Raw genomic sequence first — 19,226 nt, forward strand, 5'->3', positions numbered from 1 at the left:
CCTCCTTTAATTATCAATAACATGAACACGCCACGCAGATCACAAGCATTATAAAAGTTTATTTATTTATTTATTTTAAAAGTTTTATATAGCGCTGGCTAGACCCGGAGGTATCAGAGCGCTTTACATGAGCATCAGATCAAAGTTACAGGTTACATCATTACAAAGGTTACACAGTTCTTAGAGAATGGCAACATAGTTACATGTAAGGTCGAGATAAACAATAAGCACAAATACGTAAGGGGGAAAAGCAGGCAAGGTGAGAGATTCCGGGGAGGGGGGGTTGGAGCACGGGAAGTAGACAGATAATGAGGGCGGGAAAGGGGATGGGCGGGTGAGAGACACTGCATGGGAAGAGGAGAGGAAGGGTGATGGGGACACAAACCGGTAGACGAGTCAAGGCAACGTCCAAAGTCCAGTAAGGTGTGATCCCAGGGCAGACAAGGGGAGAGATTCAGGGGAAAGAGGATAGGAGCTAGGGAAGAGACAATAAGGAGAGACGAAAAGAAGTCTGCCTAAAGACCGACTGGGTAGGTGACGACCAAGGAGGGAATCCACGGCCCATCTCCTCTATAGCTAAACCAAGTAGCTCCATCGGGCATCAGACAAAATAGTTCAGTCTCAATACATTGAGAGAGGAGGGAAGGAGAGACATAAATAGAGGGAGGATGCGGTCGGAGACGACAGGAGAGACGAAAGGAAGAGTAACTATGTGGTTCAACAATAAACCAGAAAAGATCAACAAGTAAACATTATATCAAACAATCAGCAATACAATTAGGGGAGGAGAGAAAGGAGAGAGAAAGTAGTGGGGCGTAGAGGAGGAGGGAAAGTGAGGATAAGGGAAGAGACAACCGTAGAGACACTAGGAAGTCTGTCTAAAGACCGACTGGGTAGGTGACGACCAAGGAGGGAATCCACGGCCCATCTCCTCTATAGCTAAACCAGGTAGCTCCATCGGGCATCAGACAAAATAGTTCGGTCTCAATACATTGAGAGAGGAGGGAAGGACAGACAAAAATAGAGGGAGGATGTGGGAGGAGACGACAGGAGAGGCGAAAGGAAGTGCAACAATGTGGTTCGACAATATACCAGCATTACATTTGGGGAGGAGAGAAAGGAGAGATAAAGTAGTGGGGGGTAGGGGAGGAGAGAGAGTGAGGATAAGGGAAGAGACAACCGTAGAGACGAAAGGAAGTCGGTCTAAAAACCGACTGGGTAGGTGACGACCATGGAGGGAATCCACGGCCCATCTCCCCTATAGCTAAAACCAGGTAGCTCCATCGGGCATCATACAAAATAGTTCAGTCTCAGGTGGTGAGGGAAGAGGTTCACAGAAAAACAGGGTGGGGACAAAGGACAGGTGCAAGCGAGGGCAGAGGACAGAAGCTGGAAAGAGTAGGAGCGGAGGGGGGGGGGTTGGGGGAAGTGGGAGCACATATTGTCACTAGCCGCAGGTTCATTTCTTTTATATAGCGCTGGCTAGACCTGGAGGTATCAGAGCGCTTTACATGAGAATCAACAATGTAACAGAAAAAGTTCAACAATTACACAAAGCATTCAAAACATAAGCAATACAATTAGGAGAGGAGAGAAGAGAGGGGAGAGAGAAAAGTAGTGGAGGGGGCAGGGGAGGTGAGAAAGGGAGGATAAGGAAAGAGACAATAAGGAGAGACGAAAAGAAGTCTGTCAAAAGATCGACTGGGTAGGTGACGACCAAGGAGGGAATCCACGGCCCATCTCCCCTATAGCTAAACCAAGTAGCTCCATCGGGCATCAGACAAAATAGTTCAGTCTCAAATAAATTGAGAGAGGAGAGAAGGAGAGATATAGAGGGAGGATGTGGGAGGAGCCGACAGGTGAGAAGAAAGGAGGTGCAACAATGTGGTTCAACAATATACAAGAAAAAGATCAACAAGTAAACATAATATCAAACAATCAGCAATACATTAGGAGAAGAGAGAAAGGAGAGAGAAAGTAGTGGGGGAGGGAGAGGTGAGAAAGTGAGGATAAGGGAAGACACAACTATAGAGACGAAAGGAAGTCTGTCTAAGGACCGACTGGGTAGGTGACGACCAAGGAGGGAATCCACGGCCCGTCTCCCCATTAGCTAAACCAAGTAGCTCCATCGGGTATCAGACAAAATAGTTCAGTCTCAATACATTGCGAGAGGAGAGAAGGAGAGACATAGAGGGAGGATGCGGGCGGAGCCGACAGGAGAGACGAAAGGAGGTGCAACAATGTGGTTCAACCATATATCAGAAAAAGATCAAGTATTGAGCTTTATGGATACTATCAGATTACTTCACATCATTTGTATCCAGTTGTGCTGATAAACAATAGATACCTTCAGATTATGGTCAATGTTTTGTTTCTAGTTCATGACTCATCAAATAGAATAATTCCCATATATACATTTTCAAGCCACTTTCTGAATGCGCTTGCATCCTTAGATTACGTTTCTAAAACATAGTGATGGGTCCCAGAATACAAGTCGTCTGTGGAAACAATTCTCAAATTGTAATGGTTTTCAAATGGTAAGGTCTTGGCTGCAACAAAAATACTTCTTGAGTACCAAGCAAGGATGCCGTGGAGCCCTAAGAAGTTATGCTCAACATCACAAATGGCCACTGCTATTAAATGTGAGAGGTCGAGAATTGCGGGTTTTTGTTGGTGCTTGATTTTATTGCTTTGTGTCCTGCAGAGATGCAACGTCTTGTGGAAAACAGTGCCAACATTCTTTCTCCACCCTCAGCCTTTTCTCACTTTCACTGGCACTAATGCAAGTGCACTTATCGTTATGCACTGACATCGTATGTATTCATAAACCACGGGTCATGACAAGACCCCTTTTGGCAGCTTTCTGGTTGAAGGATATTGTGATTAGCAGAAAACGTTCTCACGTATATTTGGTTCAAATTCAAATAATTTGATTAGCTCTGAAACAGTCCCTTTTGGTCAATCTCTTTGAATTCAATAAGGAAACACAGAGGAATTAACTCTGTTCTTTTTGCTAGAGTTATTACCTGTTTGTGGACAGTTAAGCATCTGATTCAGTCATCTGCCTGCTCGTGACATCTGCACTATGCTCCCGAGGCCCTAAATGAAGGCCCTTTCTCAACATTCTGCATTTCTGTGGTCCTATGTGTTTGTGCCACGCCTCTGTACTTGTATTGGAGCACATTGAATTTCCATTTTAATTGAGGTTTTTCTTCACCAGTACCAACAGCACCACATCAGATCTCCTATAGAATAAATACTTCATGCATTTTACTCTTTCCTAGTGTCATTAGCAAAACACAGTGGCTCATGCTCAGTACTACAGGTTGGCCATTACTTTTCATGGGCCTTTTAAGGTTGAGTCTACAAGAAAAGCTGAAGTGCAAGCGCCGCCCACAACCCAGAATGTCCATCAAGCTAGCTTCCAATATCTCACTCTCCGTGTACGCCAAATTTGATTCTTGTTGACTTGAAGCAGGCACGTCTTGAGTATTGGCCCTCTTTATTAGTGAGTTCTTTCCCTCTAATTCTGACATCCAACATCCTCTTAAGCTTTCGTGGCTCCAGAAAAAAAGGTTGTGGAAGAGACCGGGTCCACCAGCAGATGCAACAGTTAACTTTTTTGTACTTGCACGAAACACCTGCTTCCAAGCCACCATAGTTCTCTCTCCACACGTTTCTCTGGGCCAGTAGGGGGGCAGGATCCGATTTTGCCTGTCTGGCTGCCATTCAATTATTTCGGAACAATAGGTGATTTAAACTGTCCAGTTTGGCTACACCCTACCCCTTTTTGTCCACCTCTCTGCACGTGCCTCTAGTTTGTGCTCAGCTACCAGCGGAGCTTGCTGCCATACTAACCAGAAACGTTCAGACATTGCTTGCCAAAGTTGTGATCGAGTTGGTACCCAAGTCAGAGAGATGCACAGGATGCTACTCCTAATACTTCTTTGTTCCCAAGAAGGGCTGGGTTTGAGCTCGATATTAGATCTCAATTTGTCAACCTTTCTCAGGATGGAGAAGTTCAAAATGCTGACATTTGTTTAGGTCCTGTAACCTTGGATCCCGGACACTGGATGGTTAAATTAGACTTGTAGAATGTACCAAACCTGCAGCCCTGCAGGCATTCACTCCGATTTTTTTAGGGTAGGATCTCTTCCAGAATAATATCCTCACTTTCAGCCTTACCTAGGCCCCTCGAGTGTTCACAAAAGTGATGTCGGTCTTGGCTCAGCCTTCCAGGTCAGGAATTCTCATACATCAATGACTGGCAGTTATATACAGCCTCGCCCTAGTCACTCTCACAATTTGAAAGTGATATCCTCATTGTTGTCCACCTTTGGCTTTTCCATCAATGAGTAAAAACCCCATCTCCAAGCCCTGCAGAGAATTTACTGTTAGGGACCATCCTGGACACAGTGGCTTCAAGGTTTTTCTGCATCTCCAGTAAGACCGGGTCATTCGACCTGTAAACATGATGTTTTGGGCCCATGCCTTTGTTCCAGCCTAGGTGTTTTTGAGGCTTCTTGGTCTCCTCGACTCCTGCATACTGCTTATGTCTCATTCCTGCTGGAAAATGCTGGCTCGACTTTGGAACCTTTGACTTGAATTGGACTGACCCTGAGGATGCCTCTATGACAACATCTGCACAAATAGGAGGCGGAAGCCCAGGAGCTTCAGTGGTGGATGGTGGAGACCAGCCTGACATGAGATAGCTCACTATAGTGATGGACTCTCATCATTGGGCTGGGAAGTTCGCCTGGATGATGCGGAGATAATAGTCTTAGATGGAGTACCATCGCCATATAAATCTTCAGGAACTGCACATTTAACGTCTGGCCTTCAAAGCCTTTCTCCCTACTGTTATGGGCATGTCAGTCTAGGTACTGAGGGAGAGCACATCAACCATGTGGTACACCAACAAGCAGAGAGGAGTGGAGTCATGTACCCTCTCTATAGGGTCTCTGAGAGTGTGGTGGTGGCTGGACCACAAGGGATATCTTTGACGGCCAGTCTCTGGGCCACCTAGTCTGGCCAGCTGTCTACATGTGTCCCCTGCTGTGAAAACAGGCAGGTTGATCCTCTTCTGGACACACTGTCTGATGATGTTTTTTCTTCTTTGTCTCTATCCTCGAAAGACTTTCCTGTGGGCTCAGGTAATGGCCTTTCTTTGTTTGCCTAATCAGTCCTCTTTATTCAATTCATCCATTGTGATGAGTTTCTTAAAAGTTCTTTTTTATGTTTCCCCATGCTCCTTTCATGTTTTCCCTAACAATTTGATGGTTTGGACTCTGAAAGTGGTGCTGCCTATTTATGTCCCTCATGCTCCCTGCCTCCTTCTCTCCGTCACATCTCCGGTACAAGGAAAGGAAAGGCAGTCCAGAAACATACCCTTTTGCGGGGCTTGTCCTTTGACTTGGTCTGTGATAAGCTGTGGCAAAAAAGATCCACCCCTAGGGCATCCTTGCATATTCCACCATGGCGAAAGCTGTAACTACAGATTTGGCTAGGGACTTTCTAGTTCTAGACATCTAGCCTATATGCCGCTCTGTGTTGTCACTTCCGGAGGTGAGACTGAGCTTCAGGGTTTATTTGTGGCACCATTCAAGGAAAAGCTTACGGATCCAGTCTGGTACCTATCAGGATTCAAAAGGTGAGTAATCAAAAAGTGAGAAATCTGCTTTTAGAATATCCACGAGAAAGAGGCTTATAGAAAGGTAATCAACTTGTTTGTTTCTATCATGCCCTCTCCTTCTCTTCATGAGCCTCTCTCTCTCTATCTCTCTTTGACATGTGCCTTACACTGTGCACCGTTTTATAACCTGTCCTCCTCCACATAAGTTTACTTATGTCATTGTAGTAATTTGGTCTAGAGAACTGGTTAGTACGAAAGTCAAAACAGCTTTATGATCATGTCGGCAGTAGTATACAAACTCCCTACCCCTTATCTCCTTTAGGGATACTTCTCCCTGTGCCATCAAGCATTTGTGTCGTCCTTGTGGTCTACTCTCTTTTCTTAGCCAATGGTAGTTTATCTGGTTCTTTTTCTAATGCGTATTTGTGGTTTCTGAAAAATTCTCATATTTCTACATTAAACTTAGGCAACAAATATACAGTTTGAGTGGAGCAACAGCAGCACTATTGCTTGTTAATGTGCATTCTCTTTTTTTATTTTCTTTAAATCTGTACACAATAAAGAAAAGATTTGAGGCTAGCAAACTTCCTTAGATTATCTCATCCGCTACTTCAAAATTAATATTTAATGGCTTAGAAGTACCTGCTACCATTGTGTAAATCCTCAAATAGCTTTTGCCCATGTCAGAATATGACTTGTTTATTTACAATTTCCGTGTGTTGTTTATGCCCAATGTTGATTTGGCATGTTAGCTCTTCATTGACATGTCTTCATTTTTTGTTTTCTTTCAGGTTGGAGATCTTCAAAGTAGTTACGTAGCGGCTCAAAAGGCACAAGCAGCTTTTCCAGATCATGTTAACTCCAAACAGCTCATACAACAGTTAAAACTGCACTTTGCTGTTCTTTGAGCTAGGACTCTAGGACATTTTTTCAATAGTGTTTACAGAATTGGCACCACAGGCAAAATTAGTGTGGTAGAGTGATGTACTTGACTTTACATGCGATGCAGTCAAGAGCAGAAGCAAAGCATTGACGATGTGCTGATATAGCAGTGGCAGTGGTAGCACAGGAGTCGTTTCACTTGCCCTGATGTAAAGTATGCTTATTGGAGATGGCATATTCCCCATGCTTAGCAGTATGGCGATATGGTTCCTTCCTTAGAAAGATGGCAAGTTGTTCATTAACTAAAACTTAAACATGGTGCTCAAAATTGGTTTGAATTCTCAATGATTTATGTTGTGTATCAAGAACCTAAATTTAACATCTTTAACACTCTTTTGTGTTTTTTGGCCACTGTGGTAATCGGCATAATGCACAACTAGGCTTATGGAGCGGCATAAGAAGGAAACTGATACATCTTGGATTGTAGTGGGGCATAATGCCTTATGTTGGTTATACTGACAGGCATACCAAATGCTTTGTTTTATAGACTTGGTATTTATTGCATAAGGATTCATTTGTTTACATGTGGGTAGTCTTTGCTGCACACTAACATTGCAGCAGCTTGAAATCGCTCAACGTAGTTCCTCTTCTGGAAATCTGTTTGACATCTAAAGGAGAACACTGTGTTAGCAATACAAAATATATGGGTTGGCTTTTTAGAAACCCAAAAGAACAACCAACATTCTTGCAATAATTATTTCATTCTTGTACTAATTTATATTTCTGATTGTTCACTTTCAGGACAACAAAGATTCTTTCCTTTAGCTACTTAAGAAAGAGCCTTCTGTTGTCCTGAAATGCAGCAGCTAAAAATTGCATTAGCCTAGAAAAGGGATCATGCCAATACAGCTGAAGAAAGACTGTTGTTATAGGTTGCTACCTATAATGTAAAAATACTGTATACTAAAATATCTCAAGATGAGCATTATTAAATTATTGGCTAACATGCGTTAACAAAAGACTCAAATAGCTACCAACATATTTTTTTTAAAACTGTCTACAGTTACCCTCAAAAGAAATATATTCTTGTTGAAAGCCAACTCCTGCCTTAAAGTTGAAAATAACCCAACGGGTGCTTCTTTTACCCCACATCTGACAAAACAATTCATGGCTTTTTTTACTTTAAAAAATTTAATTTAGTAATACTAATCACTATCTACTAACATGGATAATGTGATATTGACTGTTTTCTGTCTGTGGCAGTGTACCTGTAAATCTCTTCAGGATCTTCTCAGCAGCATAAGCCTAAAAATAAAAGACTTAAAACGAATTCCCAATTCTACCATCCCAAAATCAGCTATTTAGATCTAGTTATAAACACTGGGGCGCAAACATTTCTAGGAACACTCATGGGAACTTTATACAAACGGTCAGTTGCTGCACATTTGAAAAGTTTTCTTCGGGGAAATTGACTTATGCCATAATGCATCAAGTTACTTGTTCACTGCTAACGTTACTGAAATGTGTCAGTAAAGGAGAAAGGCGCACCAATGTGGAAATCTTGTTTAGTTTGTGGTCCAAGACTAATGGGGTAGAGTGGCTTATCAACAACAGTTGGCAAATACCTCATGCAGAAAATGATATTTGTAAACCCATTTTAGAATTCAAGAGAAGTAGGCATACGAGGCAGAGGTGGGACACATCGAAAATGACAGAAATTGATATTGGCTTCAGACTCATTCACCATTCCCAACACCCAAATTGCAGGGCATTTTAAACGTTTGGATTGGATGGCTGATAAGGTTTCCAGCAATAGCAAGAATAATCGAAAAATGTAGCAAAGAGACCAATGCTCTTCTTAAATTGCAGCACAGTACATAAAGTATGTAAATTGCTGTAACTGACCTAATGTACATAATCAAGACCATTGAAGAAATCCAAAAAGATTGCTGGACAACATGGATATTAGATCAGATTCAGAACAAACAATGTCACTTTCAAACACAATATCCAGAAAATAGAACATAAAGCATCATGAAGATGGAAAAGTTTTGAGAAAGTTGTGGAAACATTTACACGTTATTCCCTCAACAAAAATGACAGTGGGCACACTTGACAAGTACATCGGATGAATCCACTCTAAAGGAGCATGAAGTCATTTGGTTGACCTTTAATTTGCACCAATATCTTAAACTACATTGTTGAGTAGACCTCTGTAAGTTGCACAATTATGTTTTCTAGAATGTTCGGATTGTTTGACTGATGGGTTAAATCAGGTTGATGTTCCCAATTTTCTTATATTTTCCCTCCTCCCACTTGTGTTTCTCCCCATCCCTTTCATTCACTTTGCCCAACAGATGTCACCATTCATGTCGGAGTATGGTGTAAATAAAGCAATTTCTATTTCTAGTCTTCTGTATTCGTTATTGGTTAATACTTTGTGTTTTTCACTCATGCCTGCTATATAAGTTCTCTGAAACAAGTCTGTGGTAAGAATATTTGATTGAAGGACCAATTTATCAGTAAATTTTAGTCTTCTGTGCTGCTCAGATAGGGTGTGACCTGACACATTCTCGATCCAAAATTGATGTCTTGTTAGGATACACCTCAATGCATAGTTTTCTTAGTTCCTTGGAATTACAGGGTGTATTACATATCTGTTTCAAAATAGATCGCAAGGAGTTAAGACTTTCCTCCAATCCCATAGTTAGCTCTTGGTACAATATAGCTGTTAGAAATAGGGTTGCTGGTTGACTGGGGTGTGAGCCCTTGTCAATCAGCAACCACAATCCTAGACAAGGCAAGGCACAAGCAAACCCAAAGTTAACCTGTGCCCACCCGCTTGTAGCTTTGCACAGAGGAGTCAGGCTTAACTTAGAGGCAATGTGTAATGTATTTGTGCAACACTTCAAACAGTAAACACACCACACACACAGATCCCACACCAGGTCAGAAAAATAGAGCTTAATTTAATAAATAAAACATGATCTAAAATGACAAATATCCAATTAGTAGAACGGGAGATATTGATTTTTTTTGTTGTTGTTGAGAAAATAGTTCCAAAAGGCATAAAGCGCTGACTGTGGATATCTGGTTGCACAGGACCAGAACAAAGTCACAAGCTCAGACTGACCACGATGGAGTGAAGGGCAGCTGCAGGGACCCAGCTTGGTCTGCTGATCTGAGTACCTTAAACCCAGGTGATGCATGGATCCTTGTCAAAGATGCATCAGTTCCAAAATTCGTTGAGCCTCTGGTGCGAGTTACTGTTACATCAACGTTGAAGGTCCCGCTGATAAGGATTGCGATGTAAAGTCCAGTGTCGCTGCACTGTCGAGTCAGTCATCGAGGCTGCCTTCAACGAGAGATCCGAGGGCCTGCGCGAGGATGCGTCGCGCAGTAGCTGTTCCGAATGTGATGCAGGCTGCGGCAGCAATGCGAGTCTTTGCGACGGGTCAAATCCAGATAGCAGCGGAGGTGCGCCAATTCTGCTCAGTGTTGCTCTGCACATTCGAGGTGATGTGTCTGTTCCGTTGGATCTACAAAGGCTCCAGGGGTCCAGGGTTGGGGTTGCACCACTTGGCAGGGTAGACTCTCACATGGCCAATTCCAGGTGCAGATGCAGGGTTGTTAAAAGCCTGTTATGTCCCAGAGGTGTCAAATCAGGAGGCCAGCCAACTGGTCTTTTGGTTCACTCTGGGTTCGAGTGTGGCAGGTCAAGTCTTTCTCACCCAGGCAAGAGGGCAGCAGGTCAGTATAGCAAAGCAGGAGTCCAGCAGAGTGGCAGTTTTTGTAGCAGCACAGCAGTCCTCCTTCCTGGCAGACAATCCATAGGTCGAGAAATGTACTGAAGTGATGGTGTCTGAGATCCTTCTTTTATACACAGTTGTGCCTTTGAAGTGGGGAGAAGCTTTTAGAGGCCTTTGCATTTCCTCGCTCCAGACTAACTACAGGGATATGCAGCCCTTTGTGTGGAGACAGGGCACAGTTTATTCAGGTGTTAGTGAGGCTGGGCCCAGCTCCTCCCTCCCATCCTGGCACACCTAAGCTGCCCTTGGCGGGCAGGCACCAAATTACCTAGGCAAGTAAATACCACCTTTCTAAAAGTGTCATTTTCAGAATTGTAATTTACAATTTGACTTCACCATAAGTTATGATTTTACATTATGATTCCAGAGACACCAAACGTGAACCGGTGATCTCTTCCCATTTGGAAATTACACTTATAAAATGTATTAAGACAACTCCAGTGTTATCCTATGAGAGAGATAGGCCTTGCAGTAAAGAAAAACTGAATTTAAGAGTTTTTTACTACCAGGACATGTAAAATCTAAGAGTACTTGTCCAGCTTTTTTAATATACCGCACCCTGCCCTTGGGGCTGTCTAGGGTCTATCTTAGGGGTGACTTATATGTATTAAAAGGGAATGTTTGGGCCTGGCAAAAGGTTTATTTTGCCAGGTTGACATGACAGGTTAAACTACACACACAGGCTGTGTAATGGCAGGCCTGAGACATGTTTATAGGGCTACTTTTATAGGTGGCACAATCGATGCTGCAGCCCCAAGAGTAGCATTAAATGTACAGGCCCCTGGGCACCTGTAGTGCACGTTACTAGGGAATTATATATGTCATTTAAATATGCCAATTGGGTATAAGCTAATGTTACCATGTTTTGAGCAGAGCGCAAGCACTTTAGCACCTGTTGGCAGTGGTAAAGTGCACATAGTCCTAAGGCCAACCAACACGAATTCAGCAAAAAGTGGACGGCAAAGGCAAAAAGCTTGGATGACCCTGCATAAAGGGCCAGTTCCAACAATAGCAATGTGCTTTTCAAGCTTCCTAGAGAATGTTTATCTATGTTGAACTTGCTCAAATTGTGCAATTGCTTCCATGTAGTGTATATTTTGAAATATCCCATCACCCCTACCCAATTTGATCGGGCTATAAGACCTGTAACTACTGTCACAAGAACATGTGTGAAAAATCCCTTAATTATTAGTATGGGGTGCTACTGTTCCTCCAGTGACCTAAAGGCTTGAACTCCTTGTGCCATCATGCACCTGAAGGTCATCTGTGAGCTTACGGTCAAGTTGGTCCTTGCTAACCTGAAGGGGAGCCTTTTGGATGCCCACTTTGTATCAGGCACTGTCCCATGCCCGTTCTTCAGAATGTCACAGGCACCCCGAAAGCTCGATCAATTCTCTTTTTCATCATACAAGAGGAAATGTAGGCGGTCTAAGTTTTTACATTTTGCAACCCCAGTCTTTCTGCCCATACAATATAAGTTCCCTCAAACACCCTCCCTGGGTGCTTCTCAGTAGTAAATGGAAGACTTTTGGAGGCCTATTTTCAACCACAGTCCTCCAGCACACCGCCGGATGCTGCTACAATTCCTGCAGCACCGTTGATGTTGGTGCAGTTTTAGTAGCTGCAGCCCCTAACCTCTAGCTTCTCATTCTAGCCCTACAGCCGAGCCTGTTTTGTTAACTGCTGCACCTTTGAAGCTGATGACTTTAGCTGAAACACCCATTTCTGCCTCTTGCCAGCCTTGGCAGCTCCAACATCTGTGACAGACACCTACTGCAGAAGGCCTGCAAGCACTCTGCTCAACATTTGCCAGAGGCTGAGATCTGACAAATGACAAAGATTCCAAGGCCAGAATCCTATGCTAGATTTCATTATCATTTGGGTTGTTTCACACTCTTCCTCCTCATTGCAGATGATGGCCGAGAGGATGATAATCTGTAATCTCCTCTTGACACTAATATGTCTTCCTGATGGGCCAGTGTTCTTTCTCATCGGAGAGTGCCTGGGAATCAAGGCCATAGAGCCAAGGCCTGGAGCATCGCTGCCAATTGGAAGATTATCTATGAGGAGGTGGCTTGCTTGGATGGTGTGATGTCACTTTACCTGCAAGCTCATGTATTTAAGTTAAGGACAGAGTCCGGGGACTTCTGCCTTGCCTTGACAGAGAGAGCATCTTAGAACGAGCTCTGTAGCTTTATGCTACTTGACCCATTCAACGTAATGGGCTTTGTAGGAAGCTTTCACAAGCTGACAGCTTTACAGAACTTGCCTGGGATATACCAAGTAAGGACGTCATGTTAGTGGTAGTGTAGGGATGGCCTAATACTCTTTACCTACGAACCTCCAATGAAGGTGAATGTTGATATTGGAGACATCATATTCTGTATCCTGATCCTGATACTGGATGGAACTGGTTATTCTGTGCATGCTGCACCGTCTTAACTTCACTAATAGGTTTAGTTTTGTATTAGTTCCAATGTATTTCTACACCCTCATCTTGAGGTGCTTGTATGTTCAATTGTTCTTGGCTTTGTAATAAATGTACTAAACTCGATTGGGAGTCTGTGATTCTCCAGAGTCATAGTTCATTGGAACTGTAATGATTGATTAGCTAACTGTTTTCCTCCCCTCCACACTTTCATGCAGACAAAAAGACATCAGCCTAGGGTTGCAGAGTAAATCTAGAACGTGGAACCCAGCTCCTTCAAAACCAGGATGGATAAGCAGGGGCGTAACAAAGGCCCCCGTGGTGCGGGGGGGCCCCAGGCATTCTCGTACTGGAGGGGGCCCCTCAGCCCCTACTGAAGTTAGCAGCATATTCTGCAGGGGGGAACTGACCTGCCCTGTGCCTTGTTTAAGTCCTGTAGGTCTTGGTCTGCTGATAGTGCGTTTGTGTTCTTCATTAACAATTTTGCTAGAGCATTATTTGAAAGATTTGTGTTGATGAGATTTTGTGAATTCAAAATTTGTATGGCCTCCATAACAAAAAAATCCCCATTCAGAGTTGAGCTCTTGTATTTGTCTCCATAAAGGTTGTTTCAATATACTGGCTTTCGCTGTGTTTAATTTTAAGCAGTAAGATATCTATTTAGCACGCTACCCCAGTTTCTGTTTGGGGAGAATAAATTCCAGATTAATTTGTGCTTGGCTGGTGCAGTCTGGGAGAACAAACAGCTGTCTATATTTCACACATTGCTGTGTGTCCAAGAATTCAAATAATGCATCTTTAAAGATTATAGATATAGTGCAGGCATCACTGTGCAATCCACGTCTGTTAATAGCGCTCTCAAATTTGGGCTAGCCAAATTCTTTTTTAGATGCTCTGTTGTGCACATTATATGCTTAGTAAATGTCTGTAAGGATTCTTCTTGTACCCTTGTGCCTCTCCTTTCCTCCAAGTGCACACTCAGGTATTTAAAACTTTTCACTCTCTCTAGGTCTGAACCCTCAATATGACAAACCCCTTTATTGATTAGTTTCTTTTCAAATATGACTATTTTGGTTTTATTTAGGTTGATCTTGATGCTGTTTTCTGTGCATTCAAGCAAGCCGGGCCGAAGACGGCTGTAATGCCAGAAACCGGTCCCCGGAAGCTTGTTTCCTTCCCAGTGTAAGAATTGGCTTTTGTAGTCTGGTCTGCCCTGTTCCCATGATGCACTGGGCCAGGGACAGACTAATTTGCATACAGCCAGGTTCTGAAACTGGGATGGTGCAATGAGCTAAAAAACGGTGTTGGATCTAGCCCTGATCTCTTGACTGGGTGAGAGTATTCTGCTTAATTCAGAGACTCTGTCCCTCACCACCCCTTGTTGTAAATGTTTTCTGTGCATTGGCAGGCAAGGGCATCGAGTGATCTCTGTAAGCCTACTTGGGTGCGATCTAAGATGACCATGTCATCTGCATATTGAAGTATTTGAACTTTCCAGTAGGCCAAGCGCATGTTCTGGGGCCGACGACATGGCTTTCCATGTTAAAAAGCAAGGGAGCAAGTATGCATCATTGTCATTGTAGGAATTTTCTCTGAGGTTGACAAGTTTGCTGTTGATTTATTCTTTACCCATATCTCGCTATACAGCAACACAGTTGCTTTCAAAAATAGGGGTGAGATGCCCCATCTATGTAACTTTGTCCACAGACTGCCTCTCGGACGTTATCCAAAGCATTCCTGAATCAATGAAGGTTGCATAGAGTGAGAAAGCTTTTGGACAAGCGGTATTCCAATGTTAGACAAGTCAGAGTGAGCAAGTTGCCCTTCCTGTTACAGATTCTTTGAAACACAGTTTGGAACCATAGGATCAGTTCTTTTTCAGTAGCCCCGGCTTCGAACTCCTCATTTAGTAATCCGGCGTAACATTTCCGCTCTACATCCAGCAATGCTATCATGCAATAATGACTGGGAGGAAGCTGGCTCCCCTTCTTGTGTATTGGCACTAGAATGGACCCACACCAGCTATCTGGAACTGTACTTGTGTGCAAAATTGTCCGCATAGACAGAAGTTGGGATCAGTTCCCTAAAGGAGTGGTCTGTTTTGAGAAGAGTGTCAAGCCACCCATTTGGCAGCAGGGCACCTTCCCCTCTTAGGTTACTTAGGGGTCTATTAGGATGGCGGTCAGAAAATCACTCCTACCGCCATGGTAGTGGGAAAAAACCACCCGCCAGGACCGGAGCATAACCCGCCGGTCCAATTAATATACTCCGCAGTCGAAATCCGCTCGCAGCCGTTAACATTGCGGCGGTTGCTGCTGCCAGGAGCATCGCCACAATGTCAAAAGGAGCATGTCCCTGCACTGCGTAGTAGAAACTGCACAGTGCCTGCCACCTGGTACCGGGACAGGTACCATGGGTACCTCCCCAGTGCACCCACAGCCCCAACACATTGGGGACCCGCAATGGGCCCCCAGAGACATTCCCCGCATGCCTTTCCATGATGGTTCCATCGCAGCGGAAAGGCTAGCTACCATCGGCATCATAATCATGCCGGCGGGGCCTCGCCCTGCACCGGCCCCATTTTAGTTGTCCTGCTCCGCCCGCCAGTCAAGCGTGCGGACTGCTACCCGTGGAAAAGTGGCATTTCTCACCACCGCCATGCTAATGTGACCGGCGGTTTTCGGGTTTCGATCGCGGATGGATGACCGCCACCAGCCTGGCAGTTTCCACCCACCGGCCCGGCTGCGGGCATCCGTCCACCATCCTAATAGACCCCGTAACGTCTTGCTTTTATTTTGCTGGGCCACTGGATGCTTGCTATGGGATATGCTTCATCAGCTACTGGTGACTCCTCCCTTTTCGATGTCAGTAGCGGGTTATCACTAGCCACGAGACCCACAAACTTTGGAACACCCTTAGCTGTATCAGTTAGTTGATTGTTAGGACAATATACCTGTATTACCAGCATTTACTTTGAATACCAAGCACTAGATCTCCGTGGACATGTGATGAGCATGTCAATACACTAAAAAAAGCTCACATTTTTTTGTGTCCATTTTTTGTGCACCCCTTCGTGTGCCACCTCTCTGGCTGCTGCAGGTTCAGTAGACAGGCACACAGGATTCTAACGTAGCTATGGACTGGAGTGGGCTGAAGCGGAGGCCTGACATTCTGGCCCATTCAGAGTGTTTTCTGAAACCATTTAATGATTGAAATGGCTTTGTTTTTCTTTCACATTCTAAGCCCTTGCAATCCCCACTCTCCCCCTCCTTATCAGTAAATTTGCACTGTTGTAAAGATGAGCGAGCAAACAGGTAACCAGGGAGAGGCAAGCAAGCTAGGGGTCTGGCTTTGACCTAAACCCCTATGCAGTAGCCGAACTCTGAAAATATTTGGTAAGTAAATTGCGCTATAGACATGTACAACTATGCAATAAGGAATGGATATTCTGTTCATGCAGGCTAGAGCCTTAGCCCCCAACGGACGGCTCCGTCTTATACACTTTAAGTTTCTGTACCGGGTGTACCACTTAAACTGCTTGCTTGGGGGCTGCTTTTGGATTCCATGTGCACCTGCTGGAAGTGAATGTCTATCCATAGATAATTACTAGACTAAGATATTCCAGTCTTTATCTGCAATGATTGGCATGGAAACGAAACCACCCCCCAAACTGGCCCTAATGTAATGCACAATAAGCATACAATGGAAGGCACGCAAGTATGCGTCTTTTTCGCCGCTGATGGCAAAGAGCAGGGTTGCCTGCAACTAGGGAAAGAAACAGCATCCGCAGTGAAAACGTGGGTCTGCGACCTTTTACAATGTATGGAACAACCAGACTCTTATTACATTCTGCTCCCACTTGCGAGCAGGCCAAGAAACATATGGGATCTCCTGCATGAATACCTACTGGCACTACACTTGTCAAGTGCTGCGATCATTAGCAGAAGCAGGGTCCAGACTGAACTTCAATGCCGCAGCTGAGGTCAATAGGTGCCCGGACAGTATTTCGGCCACAGACTTACATTAATGTGCTATTGTGTCTTCCAGGATACTGTGGCATTGGTCTGCTTGGCTGTGACTTTTTCAGACTGCTATTGTCTGCTTCGCCGACCTGATCAGCTGCTTATATTCTCTACTGAATTCTTTATCTACTATAGTGCAATGCATTGTCCTGGGATATGATTAATGTTTCGTTATATGTTGAAATCAAGGAATATAGAGTACAAGTGACAATTCATAGTTTACATGTGGCATTATCATCAAGAGGAGGGTGGCATGAATGTTTCTTAGTTAATCCCTTTTTAATAAATATGATGCAGTAATGTGAAACACTTTTGTACGTTAAAGAAATACACTGTTTTTGAACTTTAGAGACACTTTAGCATTCATATCTGAACATATTATTTAATGTAGTATTTAGTGATTTATTATTATTTTGTACAGAGCATATTCTAAACGTAGTCATTTGAAGGTGCTCATATATGTAACAATGAAGAAAAAGAAGGCTCTGTAAAGTAAAATATTTTCCTAGGATCACACAATTTGGAGTAGCAGGGAAGTCAAGATTGATCCCAGGTTTCTGGTTTCTTTCAGCTACTAGATGGGTATTGCCTATTGTTTACATTAAACGTCATTACTGTGTCTTTAATTCTTTGTCAAACATAAAAGTTAAATCAAGCAGACAAAAGGTGATGGAAGGAATGTTTGCAATTTACAGTCGCTCGAGGTAGCATTCTAACCCATCGTTCTTTTGCTGACCAGCCACCTCAGTTTGGAGCCAACCATATGCAAATCAGTCCTGACCCTGCTCCACATGGGAATAGGCCAGCCCGAACTAACAGGCCAGGTCCTCCCTGAACTGGTGCACAAGCAACCAAGGACCAGTTTTCCCCAGTTATGGGCTCATCAACTGGGTATAGCTTGGTTCCAGTGACACAGTGAGCATGGGACCCACGTCTGGGCAGAACTGTGCCAATTGGGGCGGTACATCAAACACAAAACAGGCGAGTTGCAGGTCACGGTGTCCCTTCCGTCGCGGTGCAGGTTATAGCTCGTTGACAGCGTTGGTGAGCTCAGAGCTTGCGTTGTTCGGGGCAGACGTTGCTCGTTGCGGTGCTTCCAGCTTTACGGTGCGGTGTTCGAGCCGGAGTTCGGGAGCTGGCGTCAGTCAGTCCGGACAGCGGTGCGCATCGGGCGGTGCGTCACGAAGTGTGCGAGGAGGTGCCTAACTCCAGTGCGGTCACAGGACTCGAAGTCAGCAGCAGTGACTGCGTCGGTCAGACCAGTTCGATTTGGTGTAGCGAGGCGTTGCACTTTGCGGTGTCCTTCCAGTCACGGTGCAGGCTACGGTTCGTTGACGGCGTCGAGACGGAGTCAGTGAGCGCAGAGCTTGCGTTGTTCGAGGCAGACGTTGCTCAGTGCGGTGCCAACAGGACACCGGGCCGGTCGTGAGAGTTGGTCACAGCTCCCTACCTCTGTAGCCACTGAAATAGTAGCAATTCACAAAGGCTGGTGAAGTCTACTGGGACTTCGGTCAGGGGGCAAGCTCTCTTCCAAGCCCTTGGAGATCTTTTTAGCACAAGTTGAAAAGCAAAGGTAAAATCCACAAAGTCCTTTCTCCTCTCTAGGCAGCCGGGCAACCACTGCAGGCCAATCCCCCAAGCAGCACTTCAGCTTGGGAATAGTCTCTCCTCACTTTCTTCAGGTTCCTTCTCCTCAGCAGAGGTTTCTTCTGGTCAGTTCCAGGAGTGATCTAATTTCATGGGATCAGGGTCCCAATACTTATACCCCAAAATCCTTTGTTCTCTGAGGGGAGAGGGGCCTGTGCCCATTTCAAGCCAGTTCTGAAGCACTCTGTTTACCAGACTTCTTCCCTTTCACAGCACACGGCAGGTACAGCAGACGCCCCACAGGAGGTGGAGCCAGCATTGTGGAAGGTAAGTACAGTCCTGGAGCACTTTGTTGACAGTCTTCCTTCTCTTCTTTCAGTGTGCAGGGCAGAGACGTCAGACGCACCACAGGGGGTGGAGCCAGCACTGTGGGGGGCGGGCACAGTCCTTTTCAGGTCCCAGGTGCAACTCCTCCCTCCCATCTAGATGCAGATCTCTCTATTCACCACCGGGCTGACTCATTCTGTCTCCTGGAATCCCCCAGCCCTGTCACTCAAATTCCAGACAAAGGAATACACAACCTCGCAGAGGCAGGCTTGAATGGTTAGGAAAGCAAATACCTACTTTCTAAAAGTGGTATTTGCAAACACAGAATATTAAAATAAACTTTACTAAAATATGTATTTTATTATTCTGAGTCCAGGTATACTAAACTCGAAATTCTACCATGTTCTCGGAGTCTGTTAGGATTATAGAATGTAACAATTCTAACAGCCCATTCTGGCCTATGGAGAACAGGTAGCCTTACAATAGTGAAAAACGAAAATGGCTGTAATTCACTATTAGGACATGCCACACACATCAGG

General features: G+C 44.5%; 1 protein-coding gene across 1 annotated transcript in view; it reads left to right on the top strand.

Annotated features, from left to right (window-relative positions):
• Positions 1–8,923, top strand: part of TTC8 (tetratricopeptide repeat domain 8) — a 340,270-nt gene extending 331,347 nt beyond the window's left edge. The window contains exon 14 of the mRNA XM_078660024.1: positions 6,424–8,923. Within this exon, the coding sequence (XP_078516150.1) occupies positions 6,424–6,540 (117 nt within the window). The 3' untranslated portion in view covers positions 6,541–8,923. The remainder of the gene's footprint in view (positions 1–6,423) is intronic.
• The last annotated feature ends 10,303 nt before the right edge of the window (positions 8,924–19,226 follow it).

The sequence above is a fragment of the Lissotriton helveticus genome, chromosome 9 (genome assembly GCF_964261635.1).
Source record: "Lissotriton helveticus chromosome 9, aLisHel1.1, whole genome shotgun sequence".
Taxonomy (NCBI): domain Eukaryota; kingdom Metazoa; phylum Chordata; class Amphibia; order Caudata; family Salamandridae; genus Lissotriton; species Lissotriton helveticus.